General features: G+C 41.7%; 1 protein-coding gene across 3 annotated transcripts in view; it reads right to left on the bottom strand.

Moving 5' to 3' along the window:
• Window positions 1–15,789, bottom strand: part of Atg4c (autophagy related 4C cysteine peptidase) — a 296,253-nt gene that overhangs the window by 253,303 nt on the left and 27,161 nt on the right. For 2 of the 3 annotated variants that reach the window (XM_051164611.1, XM_051164624.1), the window contains 4 exons: window positions 11,559–11,637; window positions 10,833–10,909; window positions 5,666–5,785; window positions 2,424–3,636 (listed from right to left, as the gene is read on the bottom strand). In XM_051164611.1, coding sequence (XP_051020568.1) covers window positions 3,469–3,636; window positions 5,666–5,785; window positions 10,833–10,909; window positions 11,559–11,637 — 444 coding nt within the window. In that variant the 3' untranslated portion in view covers window positions 2,424–3,468. Of the gene's footprint in view, window positions 1–2,423; window positions 3,637–5,665; window positions 5,786–10,832; window positions 10,910–11,558; window positions 11,638–15,789 lie in introns of those variants that run through there. The other variant, XR_007832605.1, reaches the window with a different exon arrangement.

The following is a 15,789-nucleotide window of genomic DNA, read 5'->3' as shown; positions in this document are numbered from 1 at the left end:
GATATAAATGTGAGCAAAAATCAGGAGGGGAGTGGGGGGGGGTTGTCTTTGGAGACTTGGGATGGGACAGTTCGGCTGTTCATTGCTCCACTTGGAAATGTTCCTAGAGAGACCCGCTGGAGGGAAGGCTTTGGGGCTCCAGGTTCCAGACTCCAGCTGAAGCTCCGGGTTCCTGTTGCTCCAGGTGCAGCAGAAGAGTCGTTCCTGAGAACTGATACCCAGAAGGTTTCAGTTTTGTGCTCTTTAATCTCTTTTTCCTTTCTTTTGGGTTAGTTGGGTTGTAAGGGTTAAGAAGTTCACAATAAAAATGTAATTGTTAAGAAAATTTAGCAGAGCCGGGCATGGTGGCACACACCTTTAATCCCAGCACTCAGCAGGCAGAGGCAGGCAGATCATTGTGAGTTCGAGGCCAGCCTGGTCTACAAAGTGAGTCCAGGACAGCCAAGGCTACACAGAGAGACCTTGTTTCAAAAAACCAAAAAAGAAAAAGAAATGAAAATTAAGCCTACAATATCGCCCCCCTCACACGTGCGCGCGCACACACACATACACACACACACACACACACACACACACACACACACACATACACACAGACTTATTGGACCTAACCCTAAAACTCTAACCCTGTAACCCGGACCCCTAGCCCTTGACACTGACCCTAACCCCTAACCCTGACCCCTGACACTAACCCTAAACCCTGACCATAACCCTGACCCCCTAACCCTTACCCCTCTAATCCTAACCCTGACCCTAAACCTAACAACCCTGACCCTGACCCACACCTTAACCCTGACCCTTAACATCCTAACCCTAACCCCGAACCCAACTCTGACCCTGGCCCTAGCCCTAACCCCTAACTCTAACCCTAACCCCCCTAACCCCAACCCTGAACCTGACCCTAACCCTTGACCTCTGACCCTGACTCTCTCCCTGATACTGACCCTAACCCTACCCTAACCTCTGACCCTAACATTTGACTAACCCTAACCCTAGCCCTTAACCCTGACCTCTGACCCTGACCCAACCCTGACCCTAACACCCTAACCCAACACCTTAACCCTGACCCTGACTTTTAACTTTCTAATCCTAACCCCAAACTGGACTCTGACCCTGACCCTAGCCCTAACCTCTAGCCCTAACCTGGACCCTGATCCTGACTCTGACCCTAACCCTGACCCTATCCACAACCTTAAGCCTGACTCTGACCCTGATCATGACCCTTACCCTAGCCCTAACAACTGTAACCCTAACCCTAACCCTTAACACTTACCCTAACCCCTAACCATAACTCTAACACCAACACTAACCCTGTGGCTGCTGGGAGCAGTAATTGTTGGAGAGCAGAGGGCTGAAGCACATAACACCCAGGATATTCTTGGCTTCTTAGTCTTATACTGCTTTGGCACTCTAGAAAAATTAGTATTGAACTTAACATGTCCAGATTTATCTAGGGCAAAGGGAAAATTTAGACTTGAGACTGCTTCAATTCAATAAACCATTCTGAATGGGAAATGTCAAACCTGCTTTCATGCTTCAGGCTTATTGACGCCGTCTCCCGCCCTCTGTTTTGGCTTCACAGGTACCTGTGTACTCTTTGGTAAAGGAGACCAATGGCTACACATGATATATGCTGCAACTCTGTAAGCCATCACTGCACTGAAACACAGCTTTGTAAAATAGCAAATGCCCCACTTCCTGAGCAACAGCACTGTCTCCATGCACCAGAAAGAAATAGAATCCATCTGATAACAATTTTTTAATGAGAGAATTAAAATAATCCCAACATTAAAACCAAAATGAAAAAGTTGTATGTGCTCATGTTTTTAATTAAAAGTATACATTTTATAATTCTGGCTTGTTAGGGACACTAGGCCATATGGCCAGTGTTCAGCCATCTTGTCAGAGCCTACACCTTTGGGCTCCTATTTCTCCAACAGTCTGTCATTTACCAGAAACCACTGACCCTGTCGTGGTTCAGCAGTTAGACACCTGTTGTGGTTTATTGTTAGGGAGCTCATAGTAAGAGCTACTCCTTTCTGGCTATAAGCTAGCTTTTCCAGTAAGACTACTGGTAAAATCAGATTAAAGGCCAGCTGCCTGCGAGCAGCAGTTCCGGGAACGTTTTCCTGACTAACCACATCTTTTACAACTTCCCTTTCTCTCTGGAATTTCTCCTTCTTCTGTGATTATAGCAGCTGTAAAGGTAGACACCTGCTGGAGCATTCCAGAGTTAGGTATCCATAGCAACCCTCGCTTACACAAATACCCATGCCCCTGACCCTATAAAAACTCTGTGAAATTTTTCAATAAAGGGGGTTTGATCGGAATCCAGACTCGCCCCCACGTCTTTGTGTCTTGTGCTCTCTTCTTAATACAGGTTGATTCTCTCCCCGAGCTTTAGTTGAAGCCTGGCAGGCCGGGCCACTGGGTTGGTGATAACGTTTATATTTTTATATAACAAGTTTGCCTTTAAGTAAACTCCCAACATCCTTAAGGCAGATTTAACTTGTAAATATCTCAGCTCCTAAACACCATGACACCACTTTACATGAACAGTAAAATCAGAAAGCATCCATATTTTTCTTGGTATTCATCTTTAGACCTAAAAAGTGGGTAATAAATTGGATTTCCATAAAATTTTACTACTACAATTCTGTGATTTCCTTTACTTAATTAAAATAAATAACCATACTACTGACTACTTAACTTTTAAATACGTGGGGGAAATCGGCACTTCAGGATACTCAGAGGTAGAACATCTACCTGCCTATCATGCACAAGGCCCTAGGTTCAAGCCCCAATACTGAAAGAAGGAAAGAAACGAAAAGAAGGAAGGTAAGAAATGAAGGAAGGGAGCAAAAGAAAACAAGTGTTTTATATTTATTCTTCATAGAGTGTCCTGCAGCAAGCATAAAGAGTGGCTGCTGTAGAATCATATTGGTAAATATTACCTTAAAATCCTGTTTATATAATTTTACATGTCCATTTCACTGTCCAGATACATAAACCCAAGGCAGCCTCTGGTTACGTTAACAGCAGGAGGCTGGGTAGTTCTGAAGATCCAGGCTCTGGTCTCCCGCCAATGACACAACATGAGGCTTTTAAAAGTAATTTAGTGATATGAATCTTTGAGGGAAGATATATCACAAAGTCTTCAGGGGACTGATGGACTCAGGTAGAAAATGCTGGGGACCAAAAGGCTTGCAGTTCAGGTAGTGCTTCGTTAGTTCATCTTTGGGGAAACAGGAATGCAACGAGAATCACTTGTTCTTTATCACTGGAAAGCAAGAGCCAGCAAATCATTTCTTTCAGAAAAATACCTCTAAGTTTGGGGGTTTTCAAATGTGCACTGTTAAGAGGACATGCGCAGTTGGCATCTGAGCATGAGCAATCTCAAGCTCGCTGGGTGCTCTCCCCCGCGCTGCTGTGCTCAGGCTCTTCTCATAAGCACACACGTTTTCATCGTTAAAGCAGGACAAACTCCTCTGTGCTAAATCTTTGGAAGTTTCTCTTTTCATCTTCTGAGAAAAGGTCTTCTTCACTGGCTGCAGAAGGTGTGAAGTCAAAGTCTCTGGAATGGCCATTTACGAAAGTGAATAATGGATATTTCTCCTTAGAGGAAATTTTCAACATCTGTAAGAGACAGCACAACGAATCACTCACTGGATGCAGCTGCACATGGTAGGGCCACAGGACAAAGCTAACCGTGTTAGCCCTGGCCTTGTCTTGCTCACTTCTCCCACTTACAGACCTCTAGTGTTACGGTTTTAACTGTTCTGCCTATAGGACTAAAGTTGACCAGCACCACACAGTTCACCCATAAAACTATGCGTACACTTTCTGGCTCAGCTTAAATATCACCATCACAATAAAATACTTTGACTTGGATATGCCTGCCATCTCTCTGGGTTGACCTCGCTTCCTCCTTCATCAATTTATTTCTAGTTTCATATGGATGCTTATCATATTCAACACAATATATGTCTGCTTGTCATAACCCCCTTAAGCATGTTACTCGAGTCTCGAAGCTTTATGTCTACTCTAAGCAGGAATTCCATCTCGGTCATGTTATGCTTTGTATGTAGTAGTTACGTACATACCTGGCAGACTGAACTCCATCCAATAATTGGCTTAATAATTTTCATTAACATTTAACCACACAGCATAAGGAGACTATGCACCCATAGAACATTACAAAGTAAACATGGCACTCTAGGTTGCTTGGATTCATTTTCAAAACAAGAAAACAAAAAATAAAGCCCATTAGAAAAAAAAAATGTAAAAAACAATTGGGTTGACTGAAAAATGCCAAATACTGGTTTTAGGGTGTGTGTGTGCTTACAACTTAGAACTGCCCAAGGAAAAGCAACTGAGAAAGTGAAGCTTTGACGCTACTTGAAATCCATTAGCTTCAGGAAGTGGTTAAGTGGTCTTTAAAAGTCCCGGTACTTCCAGAAGACACGTCAGCATGGCTTCCCTTCCCTTTGCTCTGATACATCAACATTAATCCTAATTGCTTTTCTGGTGAAGAAAACCACATCGGCTACTGTTGATCAGAAGGACCAGCATGCAGCTCCTCTGTAGACACTTTAGTTTGCCTGGGACAAAGCAGTAGACTGCACACCTGTTTCAAACACACTTGCTCTGATCCAAACAGAAAGTAAGCTAAGGAAAACAGAAATTCACCTTTCTGTGGGAAATATCAATATCAACATCTTTCGCCAGATTGCACAGATTTACATATTTTAGTACACACATGGTATTTTACAAAGGATTACCAGCCAGAACATCCACTGCCAACCCTGACTTCAGGAAGGAAGCAGTGAGGACTCCATGCTCTGTGCTGTTCACTGGCCTGCCTGCTGCCAGGGAGAGCGAGGAGGTGAGGGCTGTGGATGGGCGGAGGAAGGTCTCACGGATTTCACTTGCTCATTTTTTCTGTCACATTCCTGTTAAACTTCCCTTTCTTTTTTTCTCAAGACAGGGCTTCTCTGCATAGCCTTGGCTGTCTTGGACTCACTTAGTAAACCAGGCTGGCCTCGAACTCATAGTGATCCGCCTGCCACTGCCTCCCTGAATGCTGGAATTACAGGTGTGCACCACTGTGCCTAGCTTAAATTTCCTTTCTTTCTTGGCAGGTAAACTAAAATTCTCATTTGAAGCTCTATACTTAATATTTTCATACTAATTTTACATTGCTGAAGTAAGATGCTATCACACTCTGCCTACTTTCCTGGATGAATAAAATCAACTGGACATTACACATTATAAAATCCCTATGACATGAGCAGGTCTAAGAAACCCAAAAATATCATTCTTCTTAAAAAAATAAAATAAAAGAAGCACATGGACTAAAAAGAAATAAGGTTTGCCTCGATCAAATACTTCGTTAATTTTTTTCTACTCCTAAGGGAGTAAGTGCCCTTTAAAATCCTCTTCATATAGGATAGAATCTCTAATTGCTTGCCCAAGGCCACGGTTAGCAGGATTTTTATTTCAACACTGCCACCTAGTGGACAACACTTTTAACTACTCACTGGCTCCATTTGTCTAACATTCAAGGAGGAAATTTAAAAACACGTAACAGGTTACACATTTATTGTCATGAAATAGAAATCATGTAACTTACAAGCATTATTATATAGTGCTTTTAGTAAGGTACCTTAGTGATTTCTTCAGACGCTCGTTCAAAGTCCTGGACATTTCGGCAATAAAATCCTATTGTACAACTAGGATCCATTTTTCGAAATGACATCTTTTTAGGAGACGGGCAGTGAAATGTCTGTAATTTTTAGAATAGTTTGAGATTAATTTACCCTTCTTGATGGACTGACGTAAATACTTTTTATCAAAACTATAATAAACACATATTCTAAGAAGCATTTTTGCTTTTCCCATTCTCTTAAAAAATGTAAAATTCAAGAACCAACATTGTGTATATTTAATCAAAACTTCACCCTACACGGTGCCATGCTGTTCAGCAAAATGAAGCCAGTTCATCAAGCAAGAGATGCATTTCTAACACTCGAAGAAAGGAAGAAACACCGACGACCAGAGTCAGCACATGTCGTCTAGAACCCTGTTGCCAGCCATCTCTATGAGACTGAGTTAAATCTGTCTTATTAGAGAGTCTTCATTGTTCGTAAGTTCACAGCAGCTTTATCCCTATAGCCAAAAGCGGGAGATGAATCAAATATCTATAAACACGTAACTGAATTAAAACTTTTATGTTCTGGGGGGGGGGGTGGTTAGTTGGAGAGATAGCTTGGGAGTTAAGAGCAGAGGACCCAGTACCTACAAGGTGGCTCCCAAATGTCTGTAACTCCAGGGCCAAGGGATCCAATGTCCCCTCTGGCCTCCATGGGCACTACACACATGCAGTGCACATACATACCTAGTATAACATATACTAAAAATTATATGACACACCATAGTTATTTGGAATAAAAATGGAACAAATATGTGCATGTGAATGATGGTGCTTGTATGTGCACATGAATATATGAAGGTTCTTGCTAATGTTTAAACCCCACTAATAAAATTATTCTTATAATCTAACACACAGACTTGTAAATGATCTATACTTATACTGTCAGCTTCAGAGTTCTGTTTGTTTGATTTTGTTATTCTTGCTGTTGTTGTTTCATTTATTTTTTGATATAGGCTCTCACTGTGTTGCCCTGGCTATCCTGGAATTGGCTATGTAGACCAAGGTAGTCTCCATCTCACAGGGACCCACCAGCTTCTACCTCCTGAGTGTGAAATTATTGGCATATAATTGAATATCTTCCAATTTTCTTTTCTACTGTTTTATATTCTTGTTCATTCCTATAAAGAACATGTGATGAGGCAGGTGAAATTCACCTACGATGGGGGGTGGGGAGCTCTGCAAAAGACACACATTCTGAGCAGGCCACCTCTGTGTTAGATTCAAATCCAACAGGACAGTAAGCCTACACCAAACCTTGATCACACAAAGTGCTTAGATAATAGTCTCTATAACTAGTGGGGTCTAACAGAGCTAGCGAGATCTCTTATGTGCTATCCAGTACCAGCATTGTCTCACCAGGCTTTGCCCAATATAGTTTCAACTATTTTACTTTAAAGAGATTAAAAACAGATCTGAGGCTGGGGGTACTGGTGGTGCATGCCTTTAATTCTGGCAGAGGCAGGCAGATCTCTGTGAGTTTGAGACCAGCCTGGTCTACAAAGTGAGTCCAGAACAGTCAGAAACCCTGTTTCAAAAAAGTAAAACAAACAAACAAAACAGAAATAGAAACAGATCTGAAAGACAGAAAAGCTAAGTAAACTGTTAGTTGCAGTATGAAGGAATATGTTGGGGTATAAGACACAGTTCTAGGCCCTATTTATAACAAAGTCTTTTACATACAAAATGTCTAAAAAAAGAGCCATTTGCCCTATTTGTTGAAAACCAATAAGAAGAAATGATTCTTAAGCTTTTGCTACCTGATAAGGGAGCCAGTGAAAAGCCTACCCAGAGGCCAATGCTGCGTGCTGGACTCATCTGTAACGTGTCCTTCTCTGTAGAGAGCCCCGACTACAGCTTTCCCAGATCAGTAACTACAACAGTGTGTGCGTGCTCCACTGCAGTCACCACAGATAAGAACCACAAACGCTAAGCTGTGACTTGTGGGCTTCTTGATGTCGACAGAGAACCTTTTAATTACCCGCAGAGCAGGTATAGATCTCTGATCTCTGGTTTCTTTCAAAAGTGAAGCTGCTAGTGGCTGTCGCTGCATGAGCAGGTCTCAGAAAGGCGCTTTAGATCCATCTCCATGCTTATGTCATGTTGTTTTGTTCACCCAAGATTCTAAAGTCAAAACAACAGTAATTTAAATTCTGAATCATCTCAATTTATTGTGAAATAAGTTCACCTTTTAAATATATTCCAAAGTGGTGTTGCTAGGTTATGTTCATTGTATGATGATTCTTTAAGCTAAGCATGTGTGGTTTCATTTTAAAATTCTGATGTCTGCTAATAGCAGCCTCCTACCTCACATACAGTTTAGGGAGTAATAGCCTTGTATAGTTCTTTCTGTAACAGTGAAATATATTCCTGGAAAAAGTCAACTCCTGTTTATTCCATTTTCAATGGATCATTTATCCATTGCCTGGATGAATAATTATTAGGCACCTATTAAATTCCAGCCATGATTAGACATTTAATTAAGGACTTTGTTTCCTGAAGGAGACGTTGTGGGTTTATACTCTTTACATATGCGTTAAGGATGTGATTATTGCTATGGCGGATGTTATTACCTAGACATATAAACAATACCACAACAACTGTTCTTAGCCTACGTGGGTCTGCAGCTTGGATGAAGCTTCCTGAGAAGTTAGAGAACATGCCTACAGTTCACGCGTGTCATTCACGAAGAGCGTGTCTTTCCCCGACAAATCCATTTCTCACTTGTCCACCTGTCCCATAACCTCAATGCCTCTATTTTTCTTAATTTATTGGTGATGACTGAAACAGTTACCACTGTATGATCCTTCTAGGGCCTGGCATTTGGAGTTGGGGACCTATGACTTGGAACACACTCACACCCACTAACAGGACTTTTCTTACCTTTGAGAACTTAGTATTTGCCTCTAATCCCAGCACTTGAAAGAGAGTAGATCTCTGTGAGCTCAAGGCCAGCTTGGTCTACAAAGTGAGTTCTAGGCCAGCCAAGGTGACACAGTGAGACCTCCCAATCTCAAAAAATAAAAACATCACTTGTATGAAACACAGTCTATAATTCTGGGAGTATATTAAATAAGAACTCATAGTGCCTGGTTTAGGAAACCTTAATTCATTAATAATAATTATTACTATTATTAGGCTAACTCCTGCCTAAGGATGGTACCACCCACAGTGGGCCCGTCTTCCTACATCAATGAGCAATCAAGAAAATGCCCCACAGACATGGTGGTAAGCCAGTCTCATAGAGGCAACCCCACCCCCACCCCCGAGACTTCCGGTAACTCTGAGCTGAAGCTGACTAGGAGAAACACTGTATATACATTTCATGTGAGTACACAGACACATATGTGTATATAAAATTATATTTGTAAGATATACGTATGCACATATGTATAAATACACACTTACACATAAATACACACATACGTATCATACTCCTCCCATTTCAACAACTAAAATTCTGTCTTATTCTAGTCACCAATATTGAAAACCAGCAACTTTATCTGCACTCGCTGCTAAGGTCCCGAGGTCCTCTCATTCTCTTCCGGTTTCTCACTGTCGTTTTTTGTGATGTTTTCTTGCTAAACTGCTCCTCTGAACCCCACTGTCTTTTTGAAAAATCACACCATGTGCTTTAAACTCTAAAAGCTGCCCTCAGCTGGGCGTGGTGATGCACACCTTTAATCCCAGCACTGAGCGGGCAGAGGCAGGTGGATCTCCATGCATGTTCTAGGCCAGACAGGACTACACAGTGAAGCCTTGTCTCAAAACGCAAACAACAAACAAACAAAAACATCAATGAAGACAACTAAAGACAAGGAAGATTCTCTTTCCTCTAGTGTAGAATTCTACTCCATTTTACATGCCAAATCAATAATATATTCTAACACATGCATGAGATAATATTGCAAAGAAGAAAATGAACATAAAGATACAACAGAAGCATTTGGCGATACATGGAGGAGGTCAAGAGAGGTCCACAGACTTTCATCTAGAAAATCTTCACTTGATATGACAGAAGCAAAGTGAAACTTTAGGGTTGGAGATTTAGGTCAGTGGCTGTGTTCTTGCCTAGCAGGTGTGAGGCCGTAGCCAGCTTAAGCACAGCTGCCCAGCAGACCTCCTAAGGGTTATTAAGGTTCACATGCAATGTTCTATGGAAGACATATCTGAAGAGCACACAGCTTACAAAAGAGGCTAGGTTGTTTTATAATGCATCTTTCTTTTTCTTTCTTTCTTTCTTTTTTTTTTTTTTTATCCGAGACAGGGTTTCTCTGAGTAGCCTCGGCTGTCCTAGACTCACTTTGTAGACCAGGCTGACCTCGAACTCACAGCGATCCGCCTGCCTCTGCCTCCCAAGTGTTGAGATTAAAGGCGTGTGACACCACGCCCGGCTACAATACATCTTTCTAAGCAGACTTCAACACGGCAGTTTGTTTTCATTCATACCCCATTGAATACTACTAAGTATTAATCTTGCATCAAAAGGCATTTCTGAAACACAACATTTAGTTCTCATGAGCCCATCATTGCCCTTGCCATCTGCGATCAAATCATTCTAGTCTGTAAAAGCATGGACTAGTAAAAACTAACAAAAATGACATAATAGGTATCCACCTCACTTAGGAACTCAAACTTTTCTGACTTAAAATACTGGATGCCAAAATGACCACCTGTAGGGAAAGAAGAGTCCATGAGAATGTGCTTCAGTGGACGCTAGAAATCACGTAAGAACCTGAACGTAAGCAGAGGCCAAGGCTCCACTGGCGCCGAGTCTACACCAATCCATTAGCTTTTCTTTGGCAGGACAGACCCAACCCTGTACATTCTGTTTGTGCACTGCTTAGCTACCCAGCTGCAAAAGCACTCAGTACATTTACTTCAGTACAATCATGATACCTAACAAGTTGGAGACGGACATAAATGAAGAAGACAGTGGATCACAGATTAAAATTCAGCAGCCAAGCTCCCAGCCTTTGACCAGTGGTTAGTATGCTTTTATAAACTGACAAAATATTAACTTGTAATTGCAATACTAGAAAAGCACGGCTACTAGCACACCTCTAAATGACAGTCGGCTTCAACCAGTAAGAAACCAACACTGGCTCTCTATGTACAGTACCTCAAGAGGGAAATCCTTTATGTTGACATCTACAAAAGACTGGCAGTAATGAGGGTCCATGTAAATCAAACTGTCATCTACAAGGACAAAACAGAAGACAAGTAATTCAAAAAAACACCTTATTATGACACTGCTTACAATCCAATTTCTATGTAAGGCAGCTGAAAAAAAATCTAGGTGTAACAGCCTGCCAGCCTGATACTCGCTGACAGAAGCGTGGGTCTGCGCAGCATAGATTAACTTTGCATAATCAAATATGCTTGTATAAGCAGAATTTTATAAAGTGATGAGTTTGTCATTTAATTTTTGGTGATAAAATTACTTTCACAAACACACAATTATATTCTACAGTTTGCATATGAAGAATGCATTGCTTCTTTGTTCTGACAGCAAGAACATACTACTTGTCATTTCATCATCGACTGACACCACTAAAACACGGTAAAAAGTAAATATATAAATAGCAACCACCAGCATGTGGCAGTGGTGTCTTCTGGAATTTAGGGAAACCAATAAATTATGCTTTGTTTATGCAGCGACAGAAGTTAACCACATATTCTAAGGAACCCAATTATGTTGTGGACCACATGATGAGTGAGTGGCCATGGGAGGACTGACAACAGCACGAGGTGCTCATTGGGATTCTGTTAACCATCTTGTTTCCAAACAATCTCATGTTAACTTTCCACTTTTAAAATAAAATAAAAAAGATTAATAGTCACTAACCTTGAAATCCAGCAAAGTAATATGACTGTTTAGGTTTGCCGCCAATAATACCTACACAATATTCGAGGCTTAAAACACCCTGTCAAAGGAAATGAACAGATTTAGAGCAGGGGCCGAGTGGTAATGATCTGAAACAGCCGAGTCTGTACTGCCAACTTCTCCCCAACAGTTACTACTGTTTTACATTTGCTCCATGTCTCAGAATCCTTGTCTTCCAAACTGCTTCCTCTTTTTTTTAACCTACTTGGTATTAATTCACATTAAATGTTTTTATCACAATGTCACTCAACTGCTACAGGAAACATGACATCACAAAGCCAGAGAAGTCCTGCCATAGCAAAGCTCTCATTCTTCTCTTAATGAGAGCATTCTCTATGAGCCAGACCAGCGGTTCTCAACCTGTGAGTCAAAACCCCTTTGGGCATCAAATGACTCTTTCATGAGGTCACCCAAGACCATCCTGCATATCAGTTACATTATGATTCATAATAGTAGAAAAATTATAGTTATGAAGTAGCAATAAAAATAATTTTATGGTTGTGGATCACCATAACATGAAGAACTGCAGTAAAGGGTCGCATCATTAGGAAGATTGAGAACCACTGATCTAGAGGATTTAAAAAAAAAAACAAAACTCAGATGACCCTCACCTTAGCACTGTCCAGCTCAAACCATACTTGGAGGTGAATGGAGTGGCACATATATGTGGTCCTAGTACTCAAAAGATGGAGGCAGAAAGATTGCCAGTTCAAGGTTAGCCTGGGCTACAAAGCAAAACCCCTGTCTCAAAAACAAAACAAAAACAAACCAACAAAACAAAACAAAACAAAAACCACCTTTACATCTTAGAGATTGATAGTTTCCTGAGTTCTTGTCTTTTGAGGCTAGGCAGAGGCAGCGAGCGACCTGCAGCTTGCCATCAGCTAAGCAATCATGAGGGGGACACAACAGATCATCTACAGCCCATAAGGGACTAGCCTCTGTGCATGACTCAGCCTTGCCATCTGTAAATCTGATTAGCCCTCACGAGCATCCTAGTGACATCCTCTAGCAGAGGGAAGGTCATCAGACTCTTACTTGAGATCCCAGCTGCCTGTTCCTTCCTGTCCACCTCCAGGCTTGTCTCCTCACTGTTAGAACACACATGAGGCGAAAGGCTAACCGGAGGTACACTCTGTCAGCACAGCTTTTATAAACCGGCATCCATGCGATAAGGATTTGTGAGGAGAAAGCCACCCAAGCCACCCATGCTCCTGTGAGGAACCCAAGTAATCTCAGTGGTGCACCAAACTGCACTTAGCTGGAGTCATTTCTTTGGAGTGCTGGTGTCCTATCTCGGGTGGGCAGGCATTACTGCACATCTCCCCAGGGAAAGCGTGTAACTGTTATTAGAGCTATAATGCTTGACAGGCTAGTGTGCTTAGGCTTGGGACCACTGCCAAGCCATCCAGAGTGAGGAAGACCTGGCTACTCAGGGGCCACTGAGCCACACTGCCTCATCAGGAAGCACAGGAATGTTGGAGGCACGTATCCCCAGGGATCAGCTTCCACAGATACCATCCAGGTGACTCCGGGAGGGAGCAGAGCTTCTGCCTAGCTGCCAACCTGGATAAACTGTGGATCCTGCTCAGTAAGCAGACCTGGGTCAGTGCTGCAAAACCAAGCCTGGAGCTGCTCCCATCCCTGAGGTGCTGTGATCAGACTACTGAAAAGTTCTGGGGGAGGAAAGATCCCTAATCAGCCTGTCATCGTGAAGGCCAAATTCTTCAGCAGAAGAACTGAGGAGAAGACTAAGGGTGTAGGAGGTGTCCTGGCACATCTCCACGTGTTCCAAGTGTAGGTTCTTTGCTGACATTTCTATACATTCTTGACTGTCAGTTGGGAACCTGCCTAAGGAGTCCTAGGAAGATATGAGGAAGGCACTCTGTGGATAACAGTCACAGTGTGTGGTAAGTAGACATACCCCAATCTCAATCTCAAACACTTCAGAATGTGTGTAAACACAATGCAGATTGGATTCCACAAATCAGTTGTGGGTTCATGAGTCCCTATATGTATACTGCAAGTCTCGATATTCAAAGAACTGATGATACCATCATTACTTTCTGTTGCAGTTATTTATTACCTAATAAATATTATTAGGCCTATAATTATTATTATAGCAGTATTGTTGAACCTGCTAACAATCAATCAAGACACCGACACCTGTTATATTTTAAAATAGCTTTAGTTAACCTGAAGCAGTGCAGATATTAATCCCCTACATTACTTCCCATGGTGTAGCCTCCTTCTTCCTCTCCTCTCCTCCAGTCTCTTTCCTCCCAAGATGCTCCCTCTCTCCCCAAGCCCTGGAACCTTAGCCACGTCTACCCCATTTGTCCTGCCCAGGTGTGACAGCCTTTTATTGGTCAAACAGGTTAGGCTCTTAGGCAAAGTACAGGTAGGGCAAAGATAGCAAGCAGTAATTAGCATCAAAATACATTAGACCAACCTCCAACAATTTCCCCTTTCTGTCTAAATAAAAAGGCCATTGTGTGTGTATATATATATATATATATACACACACATACACACACACACACAAAACACACACACATATACACACACACACACATACAGTAAGAACAATTATGGGAAAGTATAAAAACCAATAGGTAAGACTTACACACATAATGTCTAATCAAAAGGTGTTTGGGAACCTTGAAGCAAATATTATCTATTCTATCTTGGTGAGCCAAAAGATTTGAACCTAAATCAATATCTATCAAAGCTCATATCTATCTAGATCTAAAAGTATCTTAACTCCTAAACAACTAAGCTTAATTTTAAAACTAACTATCTGGTCTTCAACTCCATCAGAGACTTGAGAAGAAATAAATTTAACTACCTGAGTAAATAGGAAGTGCAGGTTAGCAGCTTCCAAAATGGAAAAAATAAAAAAATGACAGAGACAGTTTGCTGCCTGAACAGTCACCGAAAACTCTCTCTAACCTTGGAGCATCATCTTCAGCCTTCTGGCCCACTATATCTTTAAAAAGAGAGCCTTAAATAATTAAAATCTTAATATTATAGGTGTTTTATTCACAGAAGCATCAATTAATAAACAATAAATAAAACAAACATTAAAATATTCACTAGCCTTAGATGCCCTAAACCAACTAACAATTAAAAATAATCCTATCAAAGGAAATGGTCTTGTTTTATTTTTAACAGTAAGGTGCCTATTTCTTTCTAAGTAAAACTGCCTTAGTTTCACCAGGCAACTGAATCAGCTGAGTGAACTGTTCACATCCTGGGGAAAAATAAAGAAGTGCAAGTTCTGAACCTCTCATAGCCGAGAAAAGAACTAGGTCTATCTATACCAAGAGCCATTACCTACTCCTTTCAGAAAAATGTGGCCACATAAGGGAGAGACTTCCGTCCTGGCTTCTGTATTACCTCTCCTTCAGACTAGCGCAGACCCACGCAATACACACACTTGGTGACTAGACGCTGGACTGCCGCCATATGTCAGAGGCTGAATTTTTAGAAACTTTAGACACCTTCCAGTTCCTCAGAGTGCTTCTCCACCACTAGCTAGTGTGTGATTTACTGCTGTGATTGTAGCCACAGCACAATCAATAAAACTGAAGCTAACCCATCAAACAGCAAAGCCCTAATCTGTCTTGTGGAAGAAAGGACTTGGAGTTCTCATCCTACTCCTTACAAAATAAAGTTACTTAAATAAGGTCCTTGTGGCAAAGGGTGATAAATAAAACACACAGCAGATGTCTCTCCTCCCCCACCCCCATGGAATGCAGCAGCCTCTGGGCTACTACTATTTCTAGGATGCTGTGGAGTGACCTTGAGTAATCCATAACTACATGGTGCAATTTAGACTATGCTGTACAATGGTTGGGGGGGGGGTGGTTTGACAAAACCGTTGACCACATATACAAAAAGATAATCGAAGAGGGGGTGGGGGAAGGGGAGGGTCCAAGAATGGCCTTTCTCTGAGGGCTTCCAGGCACACTGTTTTTTCCCGCTTTTAGGTGGGCAGCTCTTTACAAGCCCTCCCTCTGGCCACGAACAACACCTGCCTATAATCCCCACACAACCACCTCATGTTTCAACCCTCAAAAGTGTTCTCCTTTCAGTGGACTAGAATGTAAACCCAACCAGCAGATGTTATCTTTGGAAACATTCTTTACTGGAGAATTTTTAAAATAACAAAGTGAGGGTCTTGTCTCCA

Source organism: Acomys russatus, chromosome 2 (genome assembly GCF_903995435.1).
Source record: "Acomys russatus chromosome 2, mAcoRus1.1, whole genome shotgun sequence".
Taxonomy (NCBI): Eukaryota; Metazoa; Chordata; class Mammalia; order Rodentia; family Muridae; genus Acomys; species Acomys russatus.
Note: the sequence above shows the minus strand (reverse complement) of the source record. Positions and strands in the feature narration are given on the sequence as shown.